This window comes from Abramis brama (assembly GCF_963993115.1).
Source record: "Abramis brama genome assembly, chromosome: 19".
Taxonomy (NCBI): Eukaryota; Metazoa; Chordata; class Actinopteri; order Cypriniformes; family Leuciscidae; genus Abramis; species Abramis brama.
Window position 1 is genome coordinate 2,641,579 of NC_139981.1, and position 23,555 is coordinate 2,665,133.

The 23,555-nt window shown below is 34.5% G+C and overlaps 1 protein-coding gene across 5 annotated transcripts in view; it reads right to left on the reverse strand.

Annotated features, from left to right (window-relative positions):
* The window catches only part of LOC311070230 (signal-induced proliferation-associated 1-like protein 2), a 134,693-nt gene that overhangs the window by 43,339 nt on the left and 67,799 nt on the right, over positions 1 to 23,555 (reverse strand). For all 5 annotated transcript variants that reach the window (XM_084093983.1, XM_084093982.1, XM_084093981.1 and 2 more), the window contains exons 5-9: positions 18,655 to 18,829; positions 17,959 to 18,062; positions 15,792 to 15,949; positions 13,699 to 14,275; positions 4,064 to 4,338 (exon numbers count right to left, since the gene is read on the reverse strand). In XM_084093983.1, coding sequence (XP_083950109.1) covers positions 4,064 to 4,338; positions 13,699 to 14,275; positions 15,792 to 15,949; positions 17,959 to 18,062; positions 18,655 to 18,829 — 1,289 coding nt within the window. The remainder of the gene's footprint in view (positions 1 to 4,063; positions 4,339 to 13,698; positions 14,276 to 15,791; positions 15,950 to 17,958; positions 18,063 to 18,654; positions 18,830 to 23,555) is intronic.

The window sequence follows — 23,555 nt, forward strand, 5'->3', positions numbered from 1 at the left end:
ATGTCTTTACTGTCACTTTTGAACAATGTATTGCTCCTTGTGGAATAAAAGTATTAATTTCAGTCTTCACAGCTTTAATGGCCATTAACGAGAACCAGTATACTTTGCATGCAGTTTAATGCATTGCGTTATATTGAGGTGAGTCATGTGACACGTCTTTAGTTCTGGGACCCAGATGTCTCTTAAGTGTTTATCAATGACCAGAAATCAAACAAAAAGCATGCAAAAGCATCCAGACGCGTCTTTGTAAAGCTGCTGAAACATTAGCCTCAGCGAACAGCGTCGGCTCGAGTGTTTGAAAAGTCCATCAACAAGAAATGCATTTTCTGTACATCGCTCACAGACATAATGAGAACCAGTTGGAAAGAAAAGTAAACTACTGAATCCAACATTTGGCGCCTCGAGCATTTGAGATGTTGAGTGTTTACAGTGTCAACGCAGGAGAATAAACTGGTCCGTTTTCTCATTAAAAGTGGAATAATATCCAAAACTAGTGATAAACAATCCACAGCATACGCTGAAGGCATTTTAAAGAGGATGATAAAGATAATGTGAGCTTTTCCACAAGTGATTTACTTCACTATTAACTTCAACTTCAACAAAACATTGACTTTTTCCACATCAAAACCTGAAACCTCTGACGTACATGGACATAATCTGGAGAATAATCTACAGTGAGCGGCGTGTGAATGAGCCGAGAAACACGAGCCCGACTGCATTTAGGTGGACGCTCTTAAAGATTCAGTGTTGTTTTAGAAAGACACTTGATCCCACGTGTCCAACGAAGCAAAAGTTATTCCCAACATTAGTGTCCTTATCCGAGAAAAGTAGGTATTGCTCGTGGCTCTGCTCACATTTACAGGCTCAGATTTATAGAGCGATGTTTTCCACTGCCGCCCGCCAACAACTGCACGACTGACTCAATCCTCTCACACGACTGCGTCATAATGGAAAACAGAGCGTGATGTAAAGGTGAGACTAATGACCCTGCAAAATGCAATAATGATCAGTATTGACTGACGTTCTTAATGCTTGTTTAAACACCGTAAGAGTTTAGCAAAGCAATGCAACGAGCGTTCATACTTCATCACACCGAGTCTTGGTGCTCATACATGCGAAGCTTAAATCTAGCATTCATTTCCCATCATGCACTATACATGGCGTAAATAAAACACTGCATTTATAATGAAAAGTTTCACATTAGATCTTCAAATACTATTTAAATGTTTGGGGTCAGTAAGATGTTTTGTTTTTTAAGGAAATTAATACTTTTATTCAGCAAGGACGCATTACATTGATCAAAGGTGACGGTAAAGACATTTATGATGTTAGAAATTATATTTCAAATGCATGCTGTTCTTTTGAACTTTCTATTCATCAAAGAATCCTGAAAAATGTAATTGATCACAGTAGCACAAAAATATGATTTTGTATGCAGATACATTTTTTTATCATTGATAATATTTTTGATCCTCAAATCAGAATATTATAATGATTTCTGAAGGATCATGTGACACTGAAGACTGGTCTGAAAATTCAGCTTTGATCACAGGAATAAATGACATTTTACTATATATTCACATAGAAAACAGTCCTTTTACCTTGTAATAATATTTCACAATATGTACTGTATTTTTGATCAAATGAACGCATTGGTGTCTCGGTGAGAAAAAGACACTTCTTTAAAACTCTTGCAGACCCCAAACTTTTCAAGTGTGTATAATAGATCTTCAAATTAAACTGCCTTCAAGTAAATACATATCAAAGTACCATCAGTGTACCAGGGTAACATCACAGTACTTCTTTGTAAGGGTGGGAAATCAAGCCTCTCTGAGAAAGAAAAAAACCTGGACTTTTCCCATCAAACACACTGTTTTTACATCCTCTCTTATTTTAAAGAGCCCATACATGTCTATTTATGGTTGCGCAGAATCCAGCCTGGGCTGGTGAAATATGGCTCTAATATTAGCCTAACCCAGAAAATCTATTTATTTACACTAGAGCAGCGGGACGTGGCCGGCCGTAACCCTGCGCAGTCCATAAGAGTTTCTATACACGCCGCCCATACATCACACTAATGAGAGAAACATTTCAGATGTGTCCACACTCAAAATTACTCACTTATGGATTGAAAATGTAAACAGTGAGTAAATGTTTGGTTTTCAGACTAATCAGAGAGAGTATGTGATATTATGAGGATCTGCTCCTCGAATTCAGACCTGAAACATGAGATTCATCATGCCAATGTGTCTTTCCTTTAAGTCATATTTATCCGGGTGTAATGTTCAAACATGTTGGACATCTGGAGTTCTGCTAATTCTAGGAATATTCCATGGTTGTTTAACTCTATCACTTGCAATTAGATTTATGCACTTGTCAGACGCTTTTATCCAAAGTGACTAACATTGCATTGAAGGTACAGTGTGCATTTGATCAGTTTCTGCATTCCCTGGGAATCGAACCCATGACCTTGGCATAGCTAGCGGCAGCAAATGATCGTTGGCTTTAATGCACATTTAAAGCAAACACATATTTTACAAATACAACAACCCGGCAATGACCTAACAGCACCAGAATATTGTTTTACATGGGTACATTTCCTTTAGAAAATGTAAAAATGATGTCAGATGATCATGTGTGATGTCAGATGATCATGTATGATGTCAGATGATCATGTGTGATGTCAGATGATCATGTATGATGTCAGATGATCATGTTTACATGTGATATGAATAAACTATGCCAGTTTTAAAGGCACAGGCATAAGGCTCATAGAATCACTATCTAGATGTGCAGTGGTCTGTCCACGAGGCATGTTAGTAAGCACATTAATCGGACAGCTCAGAATGTGGATAAACTGGTTTACTTAACCCAATTAACCCGGTAAAAAAAAAAAAACTTTTATATTACAAATGAGACCGAGCAGCTGAATGAATTAGTCAGCTCGTTTCAACGCATGAAAAGACAAATTAATTAATATGATAATTTCTTCATGAAATGTATTCAAAAATGACAGTAAAAAATAAATAAAAATAAAAATATGAATAAAAAAACAAATCTATATAACTTATATTTATTAATAATATATATACAAAATTGTATGTATGTATGTATGTATGTATGTATGTATATATATACACTCACCTAAAGGATTATTAGGAACACCATACTAATACTGTGTTTGACCCCCTTTTGCCTTCAGAACTGCCTTAATTCTACGTGGCATTGATTCAACAAGGTGCTGAAAGCATTCTTTAGAAATGTTGGCCCATATTGATAGGATAGCATCTTGCAGTTGATGGAGATTTGTGGGATGCACCTAGAGATTGGCATGGGGTACTTTCCATAAGATCATCTCTCAATGCAAATCAAACTAGCTTTTAGGCTAACTGAAATAAAACCATGCCAATCTCTAGGTATGGTGAAGGCTATGTGATGATGTGGGGCTATTTTAATTCCAAAGGCCAAGGGAACTTTATCAGGATGCATAGTATCCTGGATCCATGAAGTAACTGGCCTTTAAAAATAAAAATCTGCCTGCCTCTATGGGAATTTAACATAGGGGTGTACACACTTATGCACCATGTATTTTAAGGAAGAACATTTATTTATTTACGATACATTATTCATTCACAAAGAAAATTGGTGTCCTTAAAGGTTGGATTTTTCCTAATTTTTTAAATTAAGGCATTAAGTTCAATTTCCAAAATATGATTTTTTATTCCTCTTTTTAGTCAACTTTAGCATGGGTGTATTAACTTATGCATTGCACTGTATATATATATATATATATATATATATATATATATATAAATAAAATAAAGATAATGAACAAAAATAATATAATGTACTGTAATATAATATAATTTCAGAGTTACATAACCTTTTTAAAAGCCATTTCACCACACTCAACCAATTAGTAAGTTTTGAAGCAAAGCAACAATCAGGAAAAAATGGGAAAAGGCCCTACTTCTACACGGGATGGATGTTAATGGGATGGATGTTAATGGGATGGATGTTAATGGGATGGATGTTAATGATGGACAGAACGGATCACTGATACCTTCTGGGAGCTCCGTCTTTATAGGGCTGTATGATGATGACCTTGACGGAGATGGAGGTCCTCAACAGGTCGATCATCTGTTCGTGGGTCAGCGTCGCCACCGCCACCTTGCAGATCTCCACCAGCCGACTGCCCTGACGCAAGCCAGCTTTCCACGCGTATCCGAACGGCTCCACGTCAGCCACGATGCCCTCGAAGTTCACGTGGAAGCCGAGCTGGCCGAGACCGTTCCTGCGCAGGGTCATCTCTGTGGTCTCGCAGCCGCGGGTCACGATCTGATCAACACAGAGAAATCAGCCTCAGAGACCAATGGGACTTTCACTCGTACAAACCATCAGCATCACATGACTTCATACAAGATTTGTTTTTGAAGACACATCTGGGGGGGAAAAGAGCAGCATTGACATTCTTCAGAATTCTCCCGTTTGTGTTTCACGTAAGAAAAGAAAAGTCTGTGGGTTTGGAACAACATGACGGTGGGTAAATAATGACAGAATTATTTCTGGGTGAACTGTTCCTTTAAGTAGCTCGTAAGGGACAGATGGTAACAGGGAAAAATGCCAAAAAGAGAGAAAAAAAACAACATCCCGAGGCAACATTTAAATCCAACCGGGGACGGATGCGTGAGTGTATGTTCTCTCAATCTAAAGAGCCTTTCATATGGAAATAAAGACAAGGGCACTCCAGGGAAAATGTTTTTGGGAAAGTAAAAAGCTGAAGATGCAGTGAGTCAGTGGAGAGAAAGAAACTTCTGTCCGGAGCTAAAATAGGGAAATGTTTACAAGGAAACAAGATCAGAAAAGGAAAGTTAAAAAAAAAAAAAAAAAAAAAAATGTATTAAAAGAATGAAAATAAATACAAAATTTTAAAATATGAACACAATGTAATATAATATAATATAATATAATATAATATAATATAATATAATATAATATAATATAATATAATATAATATACCCTAAGTATTAAACTTCTAATAATAAATACATTTATTTATTTATATATATATATATATATATACACACACACACACACACACACACACACACACATATATATATATACACATAGATACATATATACATTATATATATATATATGTATTTATTTACATTTATTTTATTATATTATAATATAATATAACCCACATTATTTTCATTTTATATAATTGTATATTATATTAATATTACATAAAAATATATATCACAATATAATATTATATAAATATAAATAATATTATTTTATAATTAGAGTACTTAAAGCTGTTGAACACATCTCTAACAATAACTAATAAAATACATATAATATATTATATTACATTACAACAAACCCCTAAAGGCCTAAACCAAATATTAATATTAGAAATATTAATATAAAATAATATAACAATTCAAACTGTTAAACAAACCCCTAACCTCAAGTATTAAATTTCTACAAATTAATAAAATATATATTTAATATAATAAAGTAGCATAATATAATATAATATAATATAATATAATATAATTAATAACACTAAGTTTTAAAATTCTAAAAAAGAAATGAATTTAAAAAAAAATCTATAAATAAGATAAATTTGATCTCAAATCAAGCGTTTTTTAAGGAGTAGTGTGTGTTTCCATTCAGTGCTGCTATGGGGCAGAGATGACACACACCAGAGTTAAAGACCTGCCTGTTTTCAACTGGTTTGACTGTTTTCCTTTGGGCTGTTAATGGGTGTAGTAATTAGCATTAATCTAGTATAAACATGGCATTCTGGTATGGCGAGTGTGCCGCTCATGTTTATATGCGTTGAAGCACACTTACAGGGTCACGTACAACACCACCATCACACAATCTCAGGCACTCATTAGACAGCATTAACAAGAGCTGACCTCACAGACACCTAACCTCCACATCATTGCTCTATCAACGGGAACTACAGTCTGAGACTACAAGGGCTGAGAGGACATTTAAGAAAGTGTGTGTTGATCGGTGAATGTACATCTGATGACTCAGCAGAGTCAGGAGACGGAGAAAGGTCACAGGAGTGTGAGGTCTGGTCATGAGTGAGTCAGTAAATAACTCCGAGGAGAGGCTGATCCGTCTTAAGAGCTTTACTGTAATAAGCCGAGCTAGTGAGAGCGAGTCACCGTAAACTTCATTTGCACTTGTTCGCAATTTTAAAGCATTTTAAAGCCCCTGATTTAATGACTGACCTATTAGATTGGATGAGGCCTGACTTCTGACTTTATTTTCAACTGATATTAATTCTATTTTAGGATACCAAAATAATCAAAGTGCACAAAACGTTAGTATTGCTTAATCTTCATTTATATACAGTTACAAACAAAATATTATTCAATTTAGAAGACCAGAAAAGATATATTTATGATGTAAAAATCAAATTTTATGTTTAAATATAGAATACAATGTATAGCATAAAATAAAAAAATTAGAAGGTCAGAAAATATATTAATTTTCCTTCTTGTAATTAATGGACAAATGTTATGTAAATATATAATTTATAAAACTATAAATGAAATAATATTAATTTAAAAAAAATAAGTGTAATAGAAATATATAATGAATAAATAAAATAAAATATTTAATAAAAAAAAATAAAAAAAAAAATATATATATATATATATATATATATATATATATATATATATATATATATATATATATGTGTGTGTGTGTGTGTGTGTGTGTGTGTGTGTGTGTGTGTGTGTGTGTGTGTGTATATGTATATATATATATATATATATATATATATATATATATATATATATATATATATATATATATACATACACACACACACACACACACATATATATATATATATATATATATATATATATATATATATATACATACACACACACACACACACACATATATATATATATATATATATATATATATATATATATATATATATATATATACATACATACATACAATTATAAATTAGAAGGCCAGAAAGTATATAAAATTTATTTTATGAAATGAATGGTCAAATGTAATGTAAATATATAATGAATGAAACAGATAGATAAATAAATAAATAAATAAATAAATAATAGAAAATAAAAAATATAATAAGAACTTAAAAGGCCAGGAAACCCATACATTTTCTTTGAGAAATAAATAAAGCAAACGTAAATATATAATGAATAAAAGTGCAACAGACAAAAACCCTCTAACAGAGTGAAGTATGCTATATGAATTAGGGTGATATGATAATGTGGGGAAAGCTCAGACTGTCGGGCCTGGTGTTAGCAATGCATGAGAACACATGAACCGATGACATGTATTCCTTGCAATTGCAAATCACTCTGGATAAAAGCACCTGCCAAATGTAAAATCTAACATGCACCAGTGAATCATTTCCAATATGACCAGGAATGTGTATCAAACAAGCAAATCTTGGATACACTTGACTTTAAAACAGCCCAACCTCATGCTTTAGACGGATCAACGAGACGCTAAAGAACTGGTTGATCTGCATCAGGGTTTTAGAAGGAGAACAATACACACACACACACACACACACACACACACACACACACACACACACACACACACACACACACACACCAGTTAGAAGCAAAGAAAGCCATCAAGTGCGCTGTGAGAAACTAAAAGCGTGCAGTGGTGATCCTCTGAGGGAGGAGCAACTCTCGTCTTTTTGTCTCGTCTCTGTGTGCGTCTTTTCCCACACAGTGTCTGTCTCTCCGTTAAACTCGTCTAAAGAGAGCAATCGTGCTTCACATCACATCAGCAGCTCTGAAACTCGGAAACTCGGATCTGAGCGCTGAGAAGCTGTCGAAGCTGTCGGACCGTCCTGTGATCCGCTTCACATCACATCAGCAGCTCGGAAACTCGGATCTGAGCGCTGAGAAGCTGAAGAACCCTAACCCATCCCGTGATCCGCTTCACATCACATCAGCAGCTCGGAAACTCGGATCTGAGCGCTTAGAAGCTGAAGAACCCTAACCCGTCCCGTGATCCGCTTCACATCACATCAGCAGCTCGGAAACTCGGATCTGAGCGCTTAGAAGCTGAAGAACCCTAACCCGTCCCGTGATCCGCTTCACATCACATCAGCAGCTCGGAAACTCGGATCTGAGCGCTTAGAAGCTGAAGAACCCTAACCCGTCCTGTGATCCGCTTCACATCACATCAGCAGCTCGGAAACTCGGATCTGAGCGCTTAGAAGCTGAAGAACCCTAACCCGTCCCGTGATCCGCTTCACATCACATCAGCAGCTCGGAAACTCGGATCTGAGCGCTTAGAAGCTGAAGAACCCTAACCCGTCCCGTGATCCGCTTCACATCACATCAGCAGCTCGGAAACTCGGATCTGAGCGCTTAGAAGCTGAAGAACCCTAACCCGTCCTGTGATCCGCTTCACATCACATCAGCAGCTCGGAAACTCGGATCTGAGCGCTGAGAAGCTGAAGAACCCTAACCCATCCTGTGATCCGCTTCACATCACATCAGCAGCTCGGAAACTCGGATGCGAGCGCTGAGAAGCTGTCGAAGCTGTCGGACCGTCCCGTGATCCGCTTCAGACTGACGTGTGAGAGACAGATGTGCACTCCTAAAAATACAGGTGCTGTATTGGGATTCACAGTTCCATAAAGAACCTTTATCATCCACAACCTTTCCATTATACAATATGGTGTTTATAATTTAAAAAGGGTACTTTAGATTTTTTTAAATGTTCTTTATTTCTTTCTTTATTTACTTCTTTATTTAAACTGTATTTATTTCTTTAAAAGAACACGTTTTACTGACAACAAACTTTTGAACGGTACTAGTGCATTTATATATTACATGGTAACACTTTACAATAAGGTTTCATTAGTTAACTACTTTAGTTAAGAATGAACAAGACTTCTACAGCTTTTATTCATCTAAATTAATATTAATTTCTATATTTACTAATACATTATTAAAATCCAAAATTGAGTTTGTTAACATTAATCAATGCACTGTGAACTAACATGAACAAACAATGAACAGCTGTATTTTTATTAACTAAGATTAACAAAGATGAATTAATACTGTAACACATGTATTGATCATTGTTAGTTCATGTTAGCTAATACTGTTAATACTGCTAATACATAAAAATGAGTTTTTCTATTTATATGAATAGTATGATTTATACATTATATTTATATATGTGTATATAATTAGCATTATTATTATTATTGATACTAAATTAGAGGTAAACATTTTTTTTCATATTCACTATGGGCATATTCACTCAACATAACATACCAAAAACAGATGTAGGCAAGAAAATGTCTTATCGCAATATAAACTCACACAGCAAGCAGTTTGAAGTGGAAGAGAAAAGGATTGTGGGACAGTTTAAGGATGAGGACTGCTGTGATCTGCCAAATCTACAAGCAAACAGAAGTAAAGGTAGAAACCCTCCCGGCCAGCCCGAGAGAAGCGGCTGAGACGAGCAGAGACACAGATGGTGAAGCGGGACAGTCGAGAGCAGACCTGTGTGTTCTGACAGCTTCTGGCCCGAGCACACACACACACACACACACACACACACACACACACACACACACACACACACACACACACCCCAGCAGCCCTCTGGAGGAACATATCCTGGTGAAGCGCTCAAAGTGTTTTACTGATTTTTGGCTGTACCATGAAAAGTCAATGGGGTCCAATGTTGTTTGGACAGGAATTGTTAGTCTAAATACCTTTTCTATCTATCTATCTATCTATCTATCTATCTATCTATCTATCTATCTATCTATCTATCTATCTATCTATCTGTTTGTCTCTGTCTGTCTGTCTGTCTGTCTATCTACCCACCCACCCATCCATCCATCCATCTATCTATCTGTCCATCCATCCACCCATAGTATCTGTCTGTCTGTATATCTATTTATAAAAGTAAGTAAAATGTTCAAATAGCTTCCAGCAACATGAACTGCTAACTGGCACAGTTCCTGCTGTAGTAAAGCAAACACAGGAAGTCAAATACGAGGGCATGATTAGCATAAGCAGTGAGCAGACCTATCCTGTCCTTGATATTCATTGGCTCATTCCGTATGCAAATGTGTCTCGTCCTCCAGGAGCAGAGCTGGATGCTCTACAGGTACAGGATGTCATTTTCCTCCTTACGCTCAGAGCTCACACACACACACACACACACACACACACACACACACACACACACACACACACACACACACACACACACACACACACACACACACACACACACACACACACACACACACACACACAAGCTGCGAGCCCCTGAGGTGAGAGCGTTTGGCTTGTCTGTCGCAGTGTGTGTGTGGGGGGGGTGCTCTGAGAAACAAGGACACACTCAGCTTGTGTGCCGGCCCGCGGCGCGATGACTTTGAAGACACACAGATGAAGGGGAGGAAGAGAGAGATCCTTCATTGAATAAGGCTGACGGTGATGTTTACAAAGCAGCACAACCTCTACTTTAACACCCACCAAATCCACACAGCTTGGCACTGAGGATGGACACGGGACATTAACACTCTCACGAGTCTGAATTAAACCGGCCTCACCCACAGGAGGCTGAACTGAACTTTGAACTGCAATGAATTGTAATTCAAACAGATTATTTACATAAATAATGCATAATTAATTTTGACTGATTATGTCTATTTATGCACTGACGTGATAACATTGTTTACATTTATATTATTACTCAACTCAATACTCATTAATAAAACTAAAATATTAACCTACATGAAATGCCATGCGTTAAATATAATTCATTAAATTTCACTGTGAAAAACAGCTCAACACTTCAGCAAAATATATGTAAAAATGCATAATATGTACAATATTTAATACTTTTTGAAAAGAAAATGTAAGATATTTTAAATCTACACATATATATTTTAATATACACAAATAAACATAGAATTTATATTATAATGTAAGATGTAAGAAAATGTAAGTCCTTATTAGCATAATATAGTCCAAAGTCCAAGTTCTGCTATCTTAAATTAAATGTCAAAAGTAATGTCGCCAATACTTCATTATATTAAATACTAATAAATATTATTACTATAAAGAATTCTAGATTTCTTTTATATGTATCCTTCATAAACATTTATGAAAAAAAAAAAAGAATTCTAAATATGAACAGTTCTGCCAATAGGCATTCCTACTCTGCTTTTGCTGCACGCAGCTTCAAAATAAAGACGCTGGTTCCTAACATGAACGCAATCCCATTGTGTCACTAACTGGGGAATATGTAATCTCCATCAGATCACCTAACTGCTCAGACAGGTGATCCGGGGCTCGTCTCAGGATGACTCTGAGCGGCTCCTGAATGAGAAACATCTGTTCTGGGAGCGTCGTGTCTGACGGCAGTCCCGAGTACACAAAGTGCCATCAGGAAATGAGGCCAAAAACAGGAGTGACGCTAATCCCACATGTGCTTAATCCCTGGAGATCTCCCTGTCCCAGAACCATCCAGGTAACCCAGATGAGCTCATCCGTCACAGCACCATTTTACGTCTTTCTCTGCCTATCTATGTCCTCGCTGCTGATAAACAAGGAAACCTCATCGTAAATCAACAGCTCTGATCCAAAACATGCAGTCTATACCTAGACAGGATTTAAGGCATCATAAACACACTCCTGGGACAAAACCTGCTTCAAATGGTATACTAAACCCACTAAACTGTCCATCCTATACACATTTCACAGAAATTCATACTGTAGAAATTGCTTAAGTGAGATTTTTTTTCTAGAGAATTAGATGGTACCAATCATAATTGATTTTTGTAATATATAAATAAATAAATATTTATGTTTTTAATATTTAAAACAACAACAAAAACTATTATATATTAATATTATTATATTATTTGTTGTATTTTTTATATATTAAAATGTTACTATTTATTAATAATATTAGGAATGCATAAACACACATATACATATACAGACACACACACACACACACACACACACACACACACACACACACACACACATATACACACACACACACACATATTATATATATATATATATATATATATATATATATATATATATATATATATATATATATATGTGTATGTGTATGTATATATATGTATGTATATATATGTATATGTGTGTGTGTGTATATATGTGTATGTATGTGTGTGTGTGTGTGTGTGTATATGTATATATATATGTATGTATGTATGTATGTATGTATGTATGTATGTATGTATATATGTATGTATGTGTGTGTGTATATACCGGTATATATATATATATATATATATATATATATATATATATGAAATATATATATATATATATATATATATATATATATATAGTACATATATATACATATATATATATATATATACCACACCTTGGTTAACTTCAAATTCAAGGACTTTCCAGGTCGATTCAAGGACTTAAAGTGGGGACACATTTCAAGTGAGAGCAAGGTTACATCATGTTACCTTGTAAGATACATTGTTACAGTTTTGCACACGCGTAAACATCATGGCAACGTACAACACAAAGTACCTCACGCAGTAAACACTTAACGCAACGTGGAAATGTGTGCATAGGCCACGAAGTGTTGGCGAAATAACACATTAGCGGACCGGAGGGAATAATATGGAATTTTTTTCCACAAAACGTCTTGCACAACATATGTACAGGAAGAAGACGAAAATGTTTAATTGCAGATATTTTCTGATAAAACAAGCCTGAATTTCCCCAAAGAATAGGCATTTAAGGAATAATTAGAGCGTTACCCAAGATAAAACGACCATAACTGGAAGCACGCGCTTCTCCAGCCAAGAGAGGAAAACAATTAGCATGTTTTCATTCAACCTGATTGGGTTTTGGTAAAAGGGAAAGGACTGAGATGAGAAGATACTATCCTGAAGACACATCATAAAGATGAACAGGAATAGAGCATCATGGGAGTTTTGGTTGCTAGTTTAAATTCTTAAATTAAACATGCACTACTGTTCAAACGTTTGAAGTCTAAGATTTTATTTGTCATATTACACTATTTCTAAGCAGCTTTACCGAAATTTATAATATATATTAAGGTAGTAAAATTGAGTAAATTATGACAATTTTCATTTTTGGATGAACTATCCCTTTAATGGTCAATAACATTTTTCAAATTGGCACAACAGATATTTTTTTTACGTTGAATTATTTTTTATTATTATCATCTCCTGAACTGCATCAAGCCACCCGTATAATAGCTGTCACCGTTCAAATTAATCCACAGTCCATATTAACCGTGTAATGTAATTCAAAGTAGCCATGGTTGGGACAGACTTTCACCTTTAAAAAGACGCAGTCAAATCTTGTTTGCATGAAATAAGCAGGTCTGAACTTTGAACACGACAAAACTAAGTGAACCGAACATGTCCCCTCCCGGACACCGTAATATAACACTCTACATGAAAGGTGAATAAATAAATAAAATCCAAACTGTGACAGAAAGTAGTCTTTGATAATGTCTAAATATATATCCAAACGCAATACCTAATAAAATGAAGTAATTATACCTAGGGAAACCTAGTGGGCAATATGCATTTACTGTAAAAGCGTGTAGTTAAAGAAGAAGAAGAACGCTCTTACCTCGAGTCTTTGTACGATCTCTCTAATGTCCTCCCCACAGTTGTCGTGCGCGGAAAACATCACGCACTCTCCGCGTTCATAGAAGATCTTGATGCTCATGACGCCGGAAGACCAACCGATGACATCCCGACAGGAGCAGTTAAAGATCACGTTCTTGGACTCCTCCTCGATCAGCACGATGAACTCGTTGGAAATCCCCAGCAGGCACTCCACATCCGCGGACTGACCGAAGTCTCGCGCCACGACGCTCCAGGTGACGGCCCCCACGCTGTGCAGATGCGCGTCCCTCCGCGGCTTCACGCGCTCCTTCTTCTTGGCCCCCAGCGTGATGAAGCTGAACTTCACCGCGGAGTCCACCGTCGTCGTGCTCACGAAGTTCTCCGCGAGGTCCTTCAGATACTCCTGCCGCGTGCGGGTCGCCATGGCGCGAAACTTCTCGGATTTGTGCGCCGCATTTTCCCCGTTGATCACCTTAGCCAGCAGGAAGTCCCTGAAGACGGCGGACTTGGGAAAGGTCACGGCTTTAGGAATGGGAGGGCCGAACGGAGGCACGTCTTTCGATCTGGAAACTGCAACACTGCAGAGAGAGATTGGAGTGTGTGGTGAAGCTAATGCAATGCAACATGACTCGAGATGCTTCACGGACCAAACAACATTTAAAAGAAATAGCAAAACTTCATCATTTCCATCTTCCGTGGAACACAAAGAAGACATTTTGAAGAAAGTTCATGGAGATCTTTCACAGTGAACATGGACTGACTGCAAAAATAACAAAACATTAAAGAAGTCCATATGACTTGTGGGCTAAATTTCATTTTCTGAAGTCATACAGATTTTTCTGATTAACCGATTGAAATATATATTGTCATTTACTGAAAACACAAAGACTTTTATGCTGCTTTTTAATGCTGAAAGCTTTTTTTTATATATTCAGTTATATTAGACTCAGTTTTCATTTTAATTTTAGGTTAAGTTTTGGTAATTTTGTTATGTGCTTTTATCATTTGCATTATTATTTTTAAACATGTCTGTATTTATATATCTTTTAAATGTATATATTTATATGTATTTCAGTTGTAGTTTTAGTAATTTTAGTGCTTCAACTTAAACTTATTTCAGATAGTTGCCAAGGAAACATTTAAAAAAAAATATCAAAATTTCTAGTTTTTTAAGTTAACATTTTTCATCTAATATTTATATTTCAGTTTTATTTCATTTTTATTAGTTTCATGTAACAAATTGCTTTAATTAAGGGTTTTGCCCCCCTAAAAGATTACATCAATCCAGTTCAATTCAGCTAATATGTACTAGAAACTACTCCAATGAATAAAAAAATAGAACAAATGATAAATGTCCTGTAAAAAACATTTATTATAATTTTATTTTCATCTAACGTTAGAAGGTGTGGCAAAAAGTTCACAGCATTTTAACATTTCTAGGTTTTTTAAAGTTTTTCATCTAATATTTATATTTTATTTCAGCTTTATTTCAATTTCTATTAAATTATTTTTAATAGTTTTAGTTTTAGCTCTAGTTAACAATAAAAACACAGGACGGGAGGGAAGATTATCAGTGAATAACAACTTAAAATCAACTTTAACTTTAGCCTATGACTTCAGAAGACATAATATAGGAGTCAAATTGACTTTTTTATATTATTTTATTATATTAACAATATTGTCATATTGTTTTTATATTACTTTTACATGTTTTTACCCCTTTTTGGGCTTTACAGGCACTGGTTACTGCAGGGTCATTACATGGGAAAGAACTCAAACCTTCTTTATAATGTCTCTGTTTGTGTGCCATGGATGAGAGAAATGTGGACGAGTGAGAGAATTTATCCTTTAATTGCAATAATTAAATGACTCAAACAGCCTTTGACACTGCTTTTAAAAAGATTATTAAAAATTACAGGCAAGCCAAGAATTTAGACACATTACTGATTCCAGCATTTAATGTCAATTCTAAAGTTTCATTGATACTTTTCTCTTCAACGGACATCAATTGTAAATACAATCACTTAATTTCTCTTAATAGAACAAGGTAAATCCAAGGCATGGTTCTCAGACAGATGTTTGCGCTTCACTTGCCTGTAGCAGACATTCTCAGTGCACGGATTGTGAACTTTAACGATGACGAACACATGCTGGAAATGGGACCGGATGTTTTTGGGTGTGAAGGGCAAGGCACCGGGCTCCTGAAACACGATGGTGACGATGTCATTTCCTATGTGCCTCTTTCTGAGCAACTGGTGAGAGAAGAGAACAAACAAAGGTGAATGGACTCTACAGTGTCCATGTTCAAAGAACAGTTCAAACACCATCATAAACAGGAAGTGAGGGTTTAGGAAATGTGAAACGTTGTATTGGCAAGCCCTGAAAAAAAAAGATATATCAATACAGTTCATAGTACAATATGTACTAAAAGAAACTGATGGATTAAATTAACACTTGCCAATTGCCAAATAAGAGTTAGTTAAATAAATAAATAAACAATAATCATAATTTTATGTTGTTAAAAATATTGCATAATACTATTTCACAGCCTGTATATATATATATATATACATACATACATACATACATATATACACACATATATACATATATACACACATACATATATATATATATATATATATATATATATATATATATATATATATATACATATATATATATATATATACATACATACATACATACATACATACATACATACATACATACATACATATATATATATATATATATATATATATATATATATATATATATATATATATATATATATATATGTATAACATTTATTTTCATCTAAAATTAGCAGGTGTGGCAAAAAGTTAATATTGGACCCTGTTTGTAATACAAGTTTTGCTGGAAGGATTTCAATTGTTTGGCTCTTAAATCAAGCCAGTCTGAGGAGGTTTAAAGACTTAGAATTAAAGAAAGGAAACAGACTAAAAATATAAAAGCGAAATTTTTGTTAAAAATGCAAATAATCACCAGCAGTGTGCCATCTGGTGTAATGTTGCTGCCATAAATGACACAGAAGACGCCTGCAGATGCTGTGGAAGACTTTAAAATCTCTTAAGCTCATACATAAGTATCTGATTCTGGACTTTTTTTTTTTAGAAAAGTCGGCCTTGATATCTCAAAGATGTTGGATAAGAGCGTTCAATGGCGACAGAGTCAGGAACTTAACATATTCTATTAACCCTGAGCCGCTCTATAGGGACGTCATATTAACGGTGTGCCGGCCTTCCCGAGAGTGGCCAAGGGTTACAAACAGGATTATGTGTGAGACGGGAGGATGAGAAGATGAGAGGCTGAACTGTGCTCCAGTCTTCTGGAAGCTTACGGCCAGGGATTTATCCGCTAATCCCGCACAATCGAATAGAATTGAAGTTGGAGAAGAAAAAGACAGAAAATCTTCTAATCCTGCCAATCGACTGTCAGAGACACAAGTGACAGTGATGTGGCTGGAGTGGCTCTATTACTAAGTTTATGCATTTGATAGACTATAAACCCGTTATGATATATATATAAAAAATATATCTAATGGGATTACATTTAATGCATTTACCAAATCTGACAATTGTAACTGGAAATCAAATCCAGACTTTTAACCAAAGTGAAGTCATCTTCATCTTCTGCAGGAGTGGCAAGATTCCAGCTTTGTCACATATTATTTTGTTTTCTTCACTAAAAAGATGTAAATGCTTTAAAATGCATATGCACACACTTTTGAAATATATAAAATAAAGAAAATAAAAAATAAATCCTAATATACTGTACAGTTCAGAATAGTTAGAAATAATCAGACGTTCAAACCTGAGAGGAAAACTCTCAATAAACATTGTTCAAAAATGGGGGGGGAATCATAATTATAAATGCTTATATATTCAGATTTAAGTTTATATACTCAGACTAAAATCTATATTTTAATTTGTAAATAATTATTTGGATTTAATCTAATGTTCATAAGTACTACTTTAACTTAACATCATCAACCTGATGATCATGTTCTCCAGCATGATTTGAGAACGGATGGATAGATAGATAGATAGATAGATAGATAGATAGATAGATAGATAGATAGATAGATAGATAGATAGATAGATAGATAGATAGATAGATAGATAGATAGATAGATAGATAGATAGATAGATAGATAGACAGACAGATAGATGAACCCCCTATGTGAAGACATTAGCAAATCACGAGAGCTCATTAGCATAACGAGGAGGACACACACCTGCTGCCTGTTGTTGGGTGTGTAGGGCAGAAGTGTGGACACGTGGAACATCAGCTCATAGTCCTTGTAGGTCGTGTAGAGCGAGTGAGTGCCGGTCGAGTCCGCTGTAATGGAGGACAGTTGTCAACAACACATCTTGTGTTTGAGACACAAGGGAACAAAGAGGAGAAACAGGACTCGACATTTTTCTCTGCTGACTGTACTGAGTCTTTACTTGCCCTGACAACAGTATATACACACACACACACACACACACACACTCCCCAGTATGTGTTCAATACTTTTTCCCTGTGTCATTTCACATTATTACACATAACTTAATTTCTGAACTTATTTTTGTTTGTTTCTTTGTATGTATGGCTTACTTGGGTTGTTACCAACATCTGGTGAAAATTCCATGTCAATAGCACCTTTGGAAATATATTTACTGAGAAAAATGATGACGTGTTCAATACTTATTTCCCCCGCTGTATAAATATAAATATTTTATGTATAAATAATTTTTTCTTAAATATATAAATGCATGTGTGTGTATTTATATAAACAAAATAATTATACACAGTACACACACATATATTATGTAAACACAAACTTTTATTTTGGATGCGATTAATTGTTGCACAGCACTAATATAATATAATATGAATATGTAAATGCACTGTGTTGTATGTGGATGGTGTCAGCATTAACACATACTCTTGTTGTCCAGCTGTGCTCTGTACTTGGTGAAGCCCTTCAGTCGGACTCTCTGACCGAGCAGATCCAGGAACTCGTCCAGCGCCGGCCCGGCGTTCTCATTATTGTACATCTCCTCCTCTGTGCTCTGACCCGCTTTACAGTACAGGACGCCCACTTTGTGCTGGAAACTCAGCTGCAACACAACCAACACACACACACACATTACATTTATTACTGATCGGATATCAATAAAACTCAACCCAGTTATTAATTTAGGCTGCACTTTATTTTGAGGTGACGTTGTTAAGTTATATTAATTAACTACATGTACTTACTATAGGGTTAGGTTTAGGTTAGTTACTTGTAATTATGCATGTTATTACTGTAGAAAGTACATGTAGTATTATATTATGTTATATTATATATATCGGTATTAAATGTTTTATATAAAAAATATAAAACATCTATATTTTTCATATATTTAATATGAACATATTGTAATTTATTATATATATAATGAATCTGTATCTGAATACTTTTTATATATTTAAAAAAAATATATTTTACAATATATATATATATATTGTATATCATAATAGTTTAATATTAAATATATATGTGTGTGTATACTTTTAGTATTTTTTATTCAATATTAAACTATTATGATATACAATATTTAGCATAATTAAAATAAATATCAGATTATTAATTAATATATTAATTTGAAAATATTAAAATTATATTATACACCATCTTTTCTGCAATGATTGTCATTTGCAATACGCCATTTTGTTTACCTTTTTAATTTCTAAAAATGTTTTTGCTTCAAAATCAAAGTTTGTAATGCTTTGATTCATCTCAAAAGTGTTAATATCATATCAGAAGATTGCATTTTTTTTAAATCCCATTGGAGAAATGAATGTGAAAACCCTCCCGGAAGCAGCGATGGCTCACTGTTGTGCTCGTATCATCATGTGTGTGTTTTACACAGTTTAACAGTCAGCTCTTTAACAGCGCTTGATGACGACACTGCTGGTGTTTAGTCTACGAGTCGTGAGAAATCAGGACTGTCCCGAGGGCTGATGGGTACAGAAGAGGCGCAGTGATGTCACAGTGGTCAGGACACCGTTATGTAAAACACTCCAGGGATGACTGACTTTCTTTCCCTCTATCCCTGTGTTTCTTCTTTCTTGTGGCGTTTCATGTCACTCAGAGCCGTGTTGACCTCTTAGTTATGAACAGACAGAAGAATGTGTTTCATAACCGTTATCCTCTCTGCTGTACGTTTGATTAATATGGAAAATATCTGTGCCAAAGATTTCAGACTTGGATATAGAGATTGTCTTTTTTGAGCCAGAGTTTCAAACCCTAGTGAGCTGCCTTGGTGTCCACTATCTGACTAGTGTGTTTGCTTTTAAGGGTACAAAGGGTAAATATGCACTAGACAGATGTCTTTGACTATTTTTAAGATGGCATGCTGAGAAAAGTTTAAGTGTAACAATATTTCAATATACAAAATGTATTGATTTCAGCAGAAACTGGTGTATGTTGTTGAGCTAACAAGTAGAAATATACAAAAACCAAACCAGTAAAATCTTTAAATAGAATATCTTAAACTGAATCAAAGGTTTTCAGAAAAGAGCAACATTTTAAGATTGGCTCCCTTGATTCCCTGTCAACATGCATGAAACTTTACACTGAGCCCGTCACAAATGCATTCTGGGATTGCCTTTCTGTGAAGGATAAAGGTCTTAGAATGTGCTCAAAATAAGGTAGAAGGCAGTGAAATTATGCTTCCAATTCTATTCGTTTTCCCATTGATTATTCCAATTAAACATTCTAAATATTAAATAATTGTATTTTTATAAAATAAAAAATTTAAGTTTAACATTTATAAATGTTATATTTACTTTAACTACCAAATTAATTACTATTAATAATTAACTATTAAAATAATTAATAATTATTTAAAATTGTGTATATATAAATTGTGTACATATAAAAGTTAAGCTTAAGCTCAAGAAATGAGAATATACTATATTATATATCGGTATTAAATGTTTTAAATTGGAAAAAATACGATACATATTTTTTATTTTAAAATAATATAATACATTATATTTAGTTTATATTTAATCTATATATTTTGAATAATTTTCTACTTAATTATTGTTTTAAAATATTTATATTTTTAATATTTATAATATATTTATTTATTTATTCTCTCTCTCTCTCTCTCTCTCTCTCTCTATATATATATATATATAACATATACATGTATGTAAATATATTACATATGCAGTATATACTTTTGTTTTTAAATATTTTTATATTGTTTTAATTTGAAAAAATAATTGTATTAAAATACTTTATTATTGGTAAAAAGCCCCTTATGTATAATGCATTATAAAGGTATTCATAATGTTTATTACAATGCATTATACCTTTTCATAAATAATTGTAACCCAAGTTAAAATGCATTATAATACTTGCAGATTCTTCTACATCTGAAATTTGTCATGTATTTAATGTATTATACTTTTTTAAATGAATGAATAGATAAGTATTATAATTGTGCTTACAAAAGACCATACAGTGCATTACAAGGCATAATTAATGCATGAGAAATCATTTTATAGTGCATTATATATATATATGAAGGGTTTAAGAGTTTTACTGTTTTATTATGAGTGGGCATCTTACTGTTTGACTTTTTGATGCTGTTGAAATGGAAACTGACGTGAGGAAGCAAGCGCATGACATCACTGTTGGCTCAAATGACTTCTCGTGTTAAATTTGCCCCTGTGTGTTTCCCGCAAGCATTTTATGTTTTCTCACCATTTGCTTAGTCTAAAAACTGCCTGTTGGCCGTATACTTACCCATTCAGAATGTGTCAGCGGTTTGGATGTCGTTTTATAACTCAAGTTTACTGCACTTATCCCAGTGTGTGTGTGTGTGTGTGTGTGTGTGTGTGTCCTTTCTAAAGCCAAGTAGGGCATCTCCTCTGAACTGCATTAGCGCTGCTCGACTAGATGCCGGGGAAGTCACTGGCTGTTCCTAATCCAAAACAGTCGGATGAAGGTTTCAGAGGACGTGGTCGCCATGACAACAGCATGGTTTCCAAGCTGGGAATACTTGACCCGCGTAAGAGAGCCGTGATTCCTGAGCGCTGAAACATCAGCCGTTTTCCTCTGCCTCATCAGACCCGTTCAGCGCATCTGAACTGGGTTAGCTTGCGTAAGGCCAGGGTTTCTGATGGCATTTCACCACGTCTTACTGTGGGATTGTGACTGATTGTTCCTGAAGAGACTTCTGTCGCAACTCACTTCCCATCAAATGAAATGAGGGAAATGCTAGAGATTTAGTGTTTGACTGGATTCAGTAATTGAAGAACACAGGTAGTTTGCTAACAGTGGTTTTATGTATATTCTGGTCACTTGTCAGCTAATGGTCAGACTTTTGGCTATTGGGATCCACTTATTCTGTGTGGTATTTTTTCTTCTTTCGCTTCTGGGTATCGTCTACAATCAACGTCCCCGAACGTCTACAGTCGTTCATGATACATTACATAATTACCCTCCAATTTGATTGGTTCTTCATAGGCAAACCCTTCTGTTACTAGGTAGAAGCAAACTCTGTTTTCTTGATTACTTCATTGTGAATCACAAGTTGTCAAACCTAGACATCTGTCTAGTTTCATTTCCCATATTTGTTATTTATACACTCACACACTCAAAGTCACGAGTTTTCGACCAAATGGTTTGGAAACATTTAAAATTCAAAAGCATGAATGTTGTTCCTGCAAGAAAAATAAATGTTAGTTATGATTAATAAAAAAAAATCCATCACATCTGCTTAGAAGTACAGAATAAAAGTACAGAAAGTATATAACTATAAGCAGAATACAGTTTATCCAGGATATATCTCGTTTACATGTTTTAAATGCCTCAAACCAATCTTGTTGTCATTAGCTAAAACGAAGACTTTTTTTGTCAATTGAAATAAAGCTAAAAAATGTTTTAATGTTATATGAAAAACAGTGAAATGTTGCATTGGCAACTAACTGAAATAAGTTGTATAATAATAATACTTAAAACTTCAAGTACTAAAACTGCTAAAAGTAAAATTTTAAATATTTTGGAAATAAAATAAACAAAAAGAGCTAAAAATCAAACTTAATTTAAAATGAACACGGAAAACATTAAAATAAAAGCGAATTCAAAATATTAGTAAAAAGAAGCCTTAAACTAATTATATGTGGGCACAAATGGGGCTGTTGCTGTTTGAGAAACTCGTTTGTAAGTGAATATTATTGTGCGGTTGTTTTTGTACGTAAATGACACATTTCACAGTCAGAACTTGATGTGATCCCACAGACTTCTGTTGAGTTTTCCGTCATCCAATCTCTCAATTTCCATAATGATTATTAAATCCTCCTCCTTGTGATCGCTGAATCTGTTTGAACTGATGTTTACAGGCTGAGCTCTTCTGAAGGGACTCGAGTATCACGTTCCCATCGGACTTCGCTTCATCCACTCGCAGAAAATAAATGTGCATCTGCCTGATGATTTCATTAATGACTTAATCTGTGTTTACATGCACTGATGCGTACCTGACTAATTGTTTCTCATAAACTATGCCTTGAAGAATATTCTGTCTCTTACTGTTTCTTAACAAGGCAATGTATGAAACTTTGTTGGGATCCTCGTTTGACTGGAAAAAGCATTTTTTTTTTTTTGCATCTTCCACATTTAATGATGTAGTTACAGTATAATAATCTAATATAATCGAACATAACAATCTAATTTCTTAAGCTTAACTTCAGAGCTCATGGTAGGTCTCTTCTTAAAATGTTGCTAAAGATCAACGGGAAACAAATGAGATCTTCACTTTATTCACTTTCAAATCAAGTTTTGTT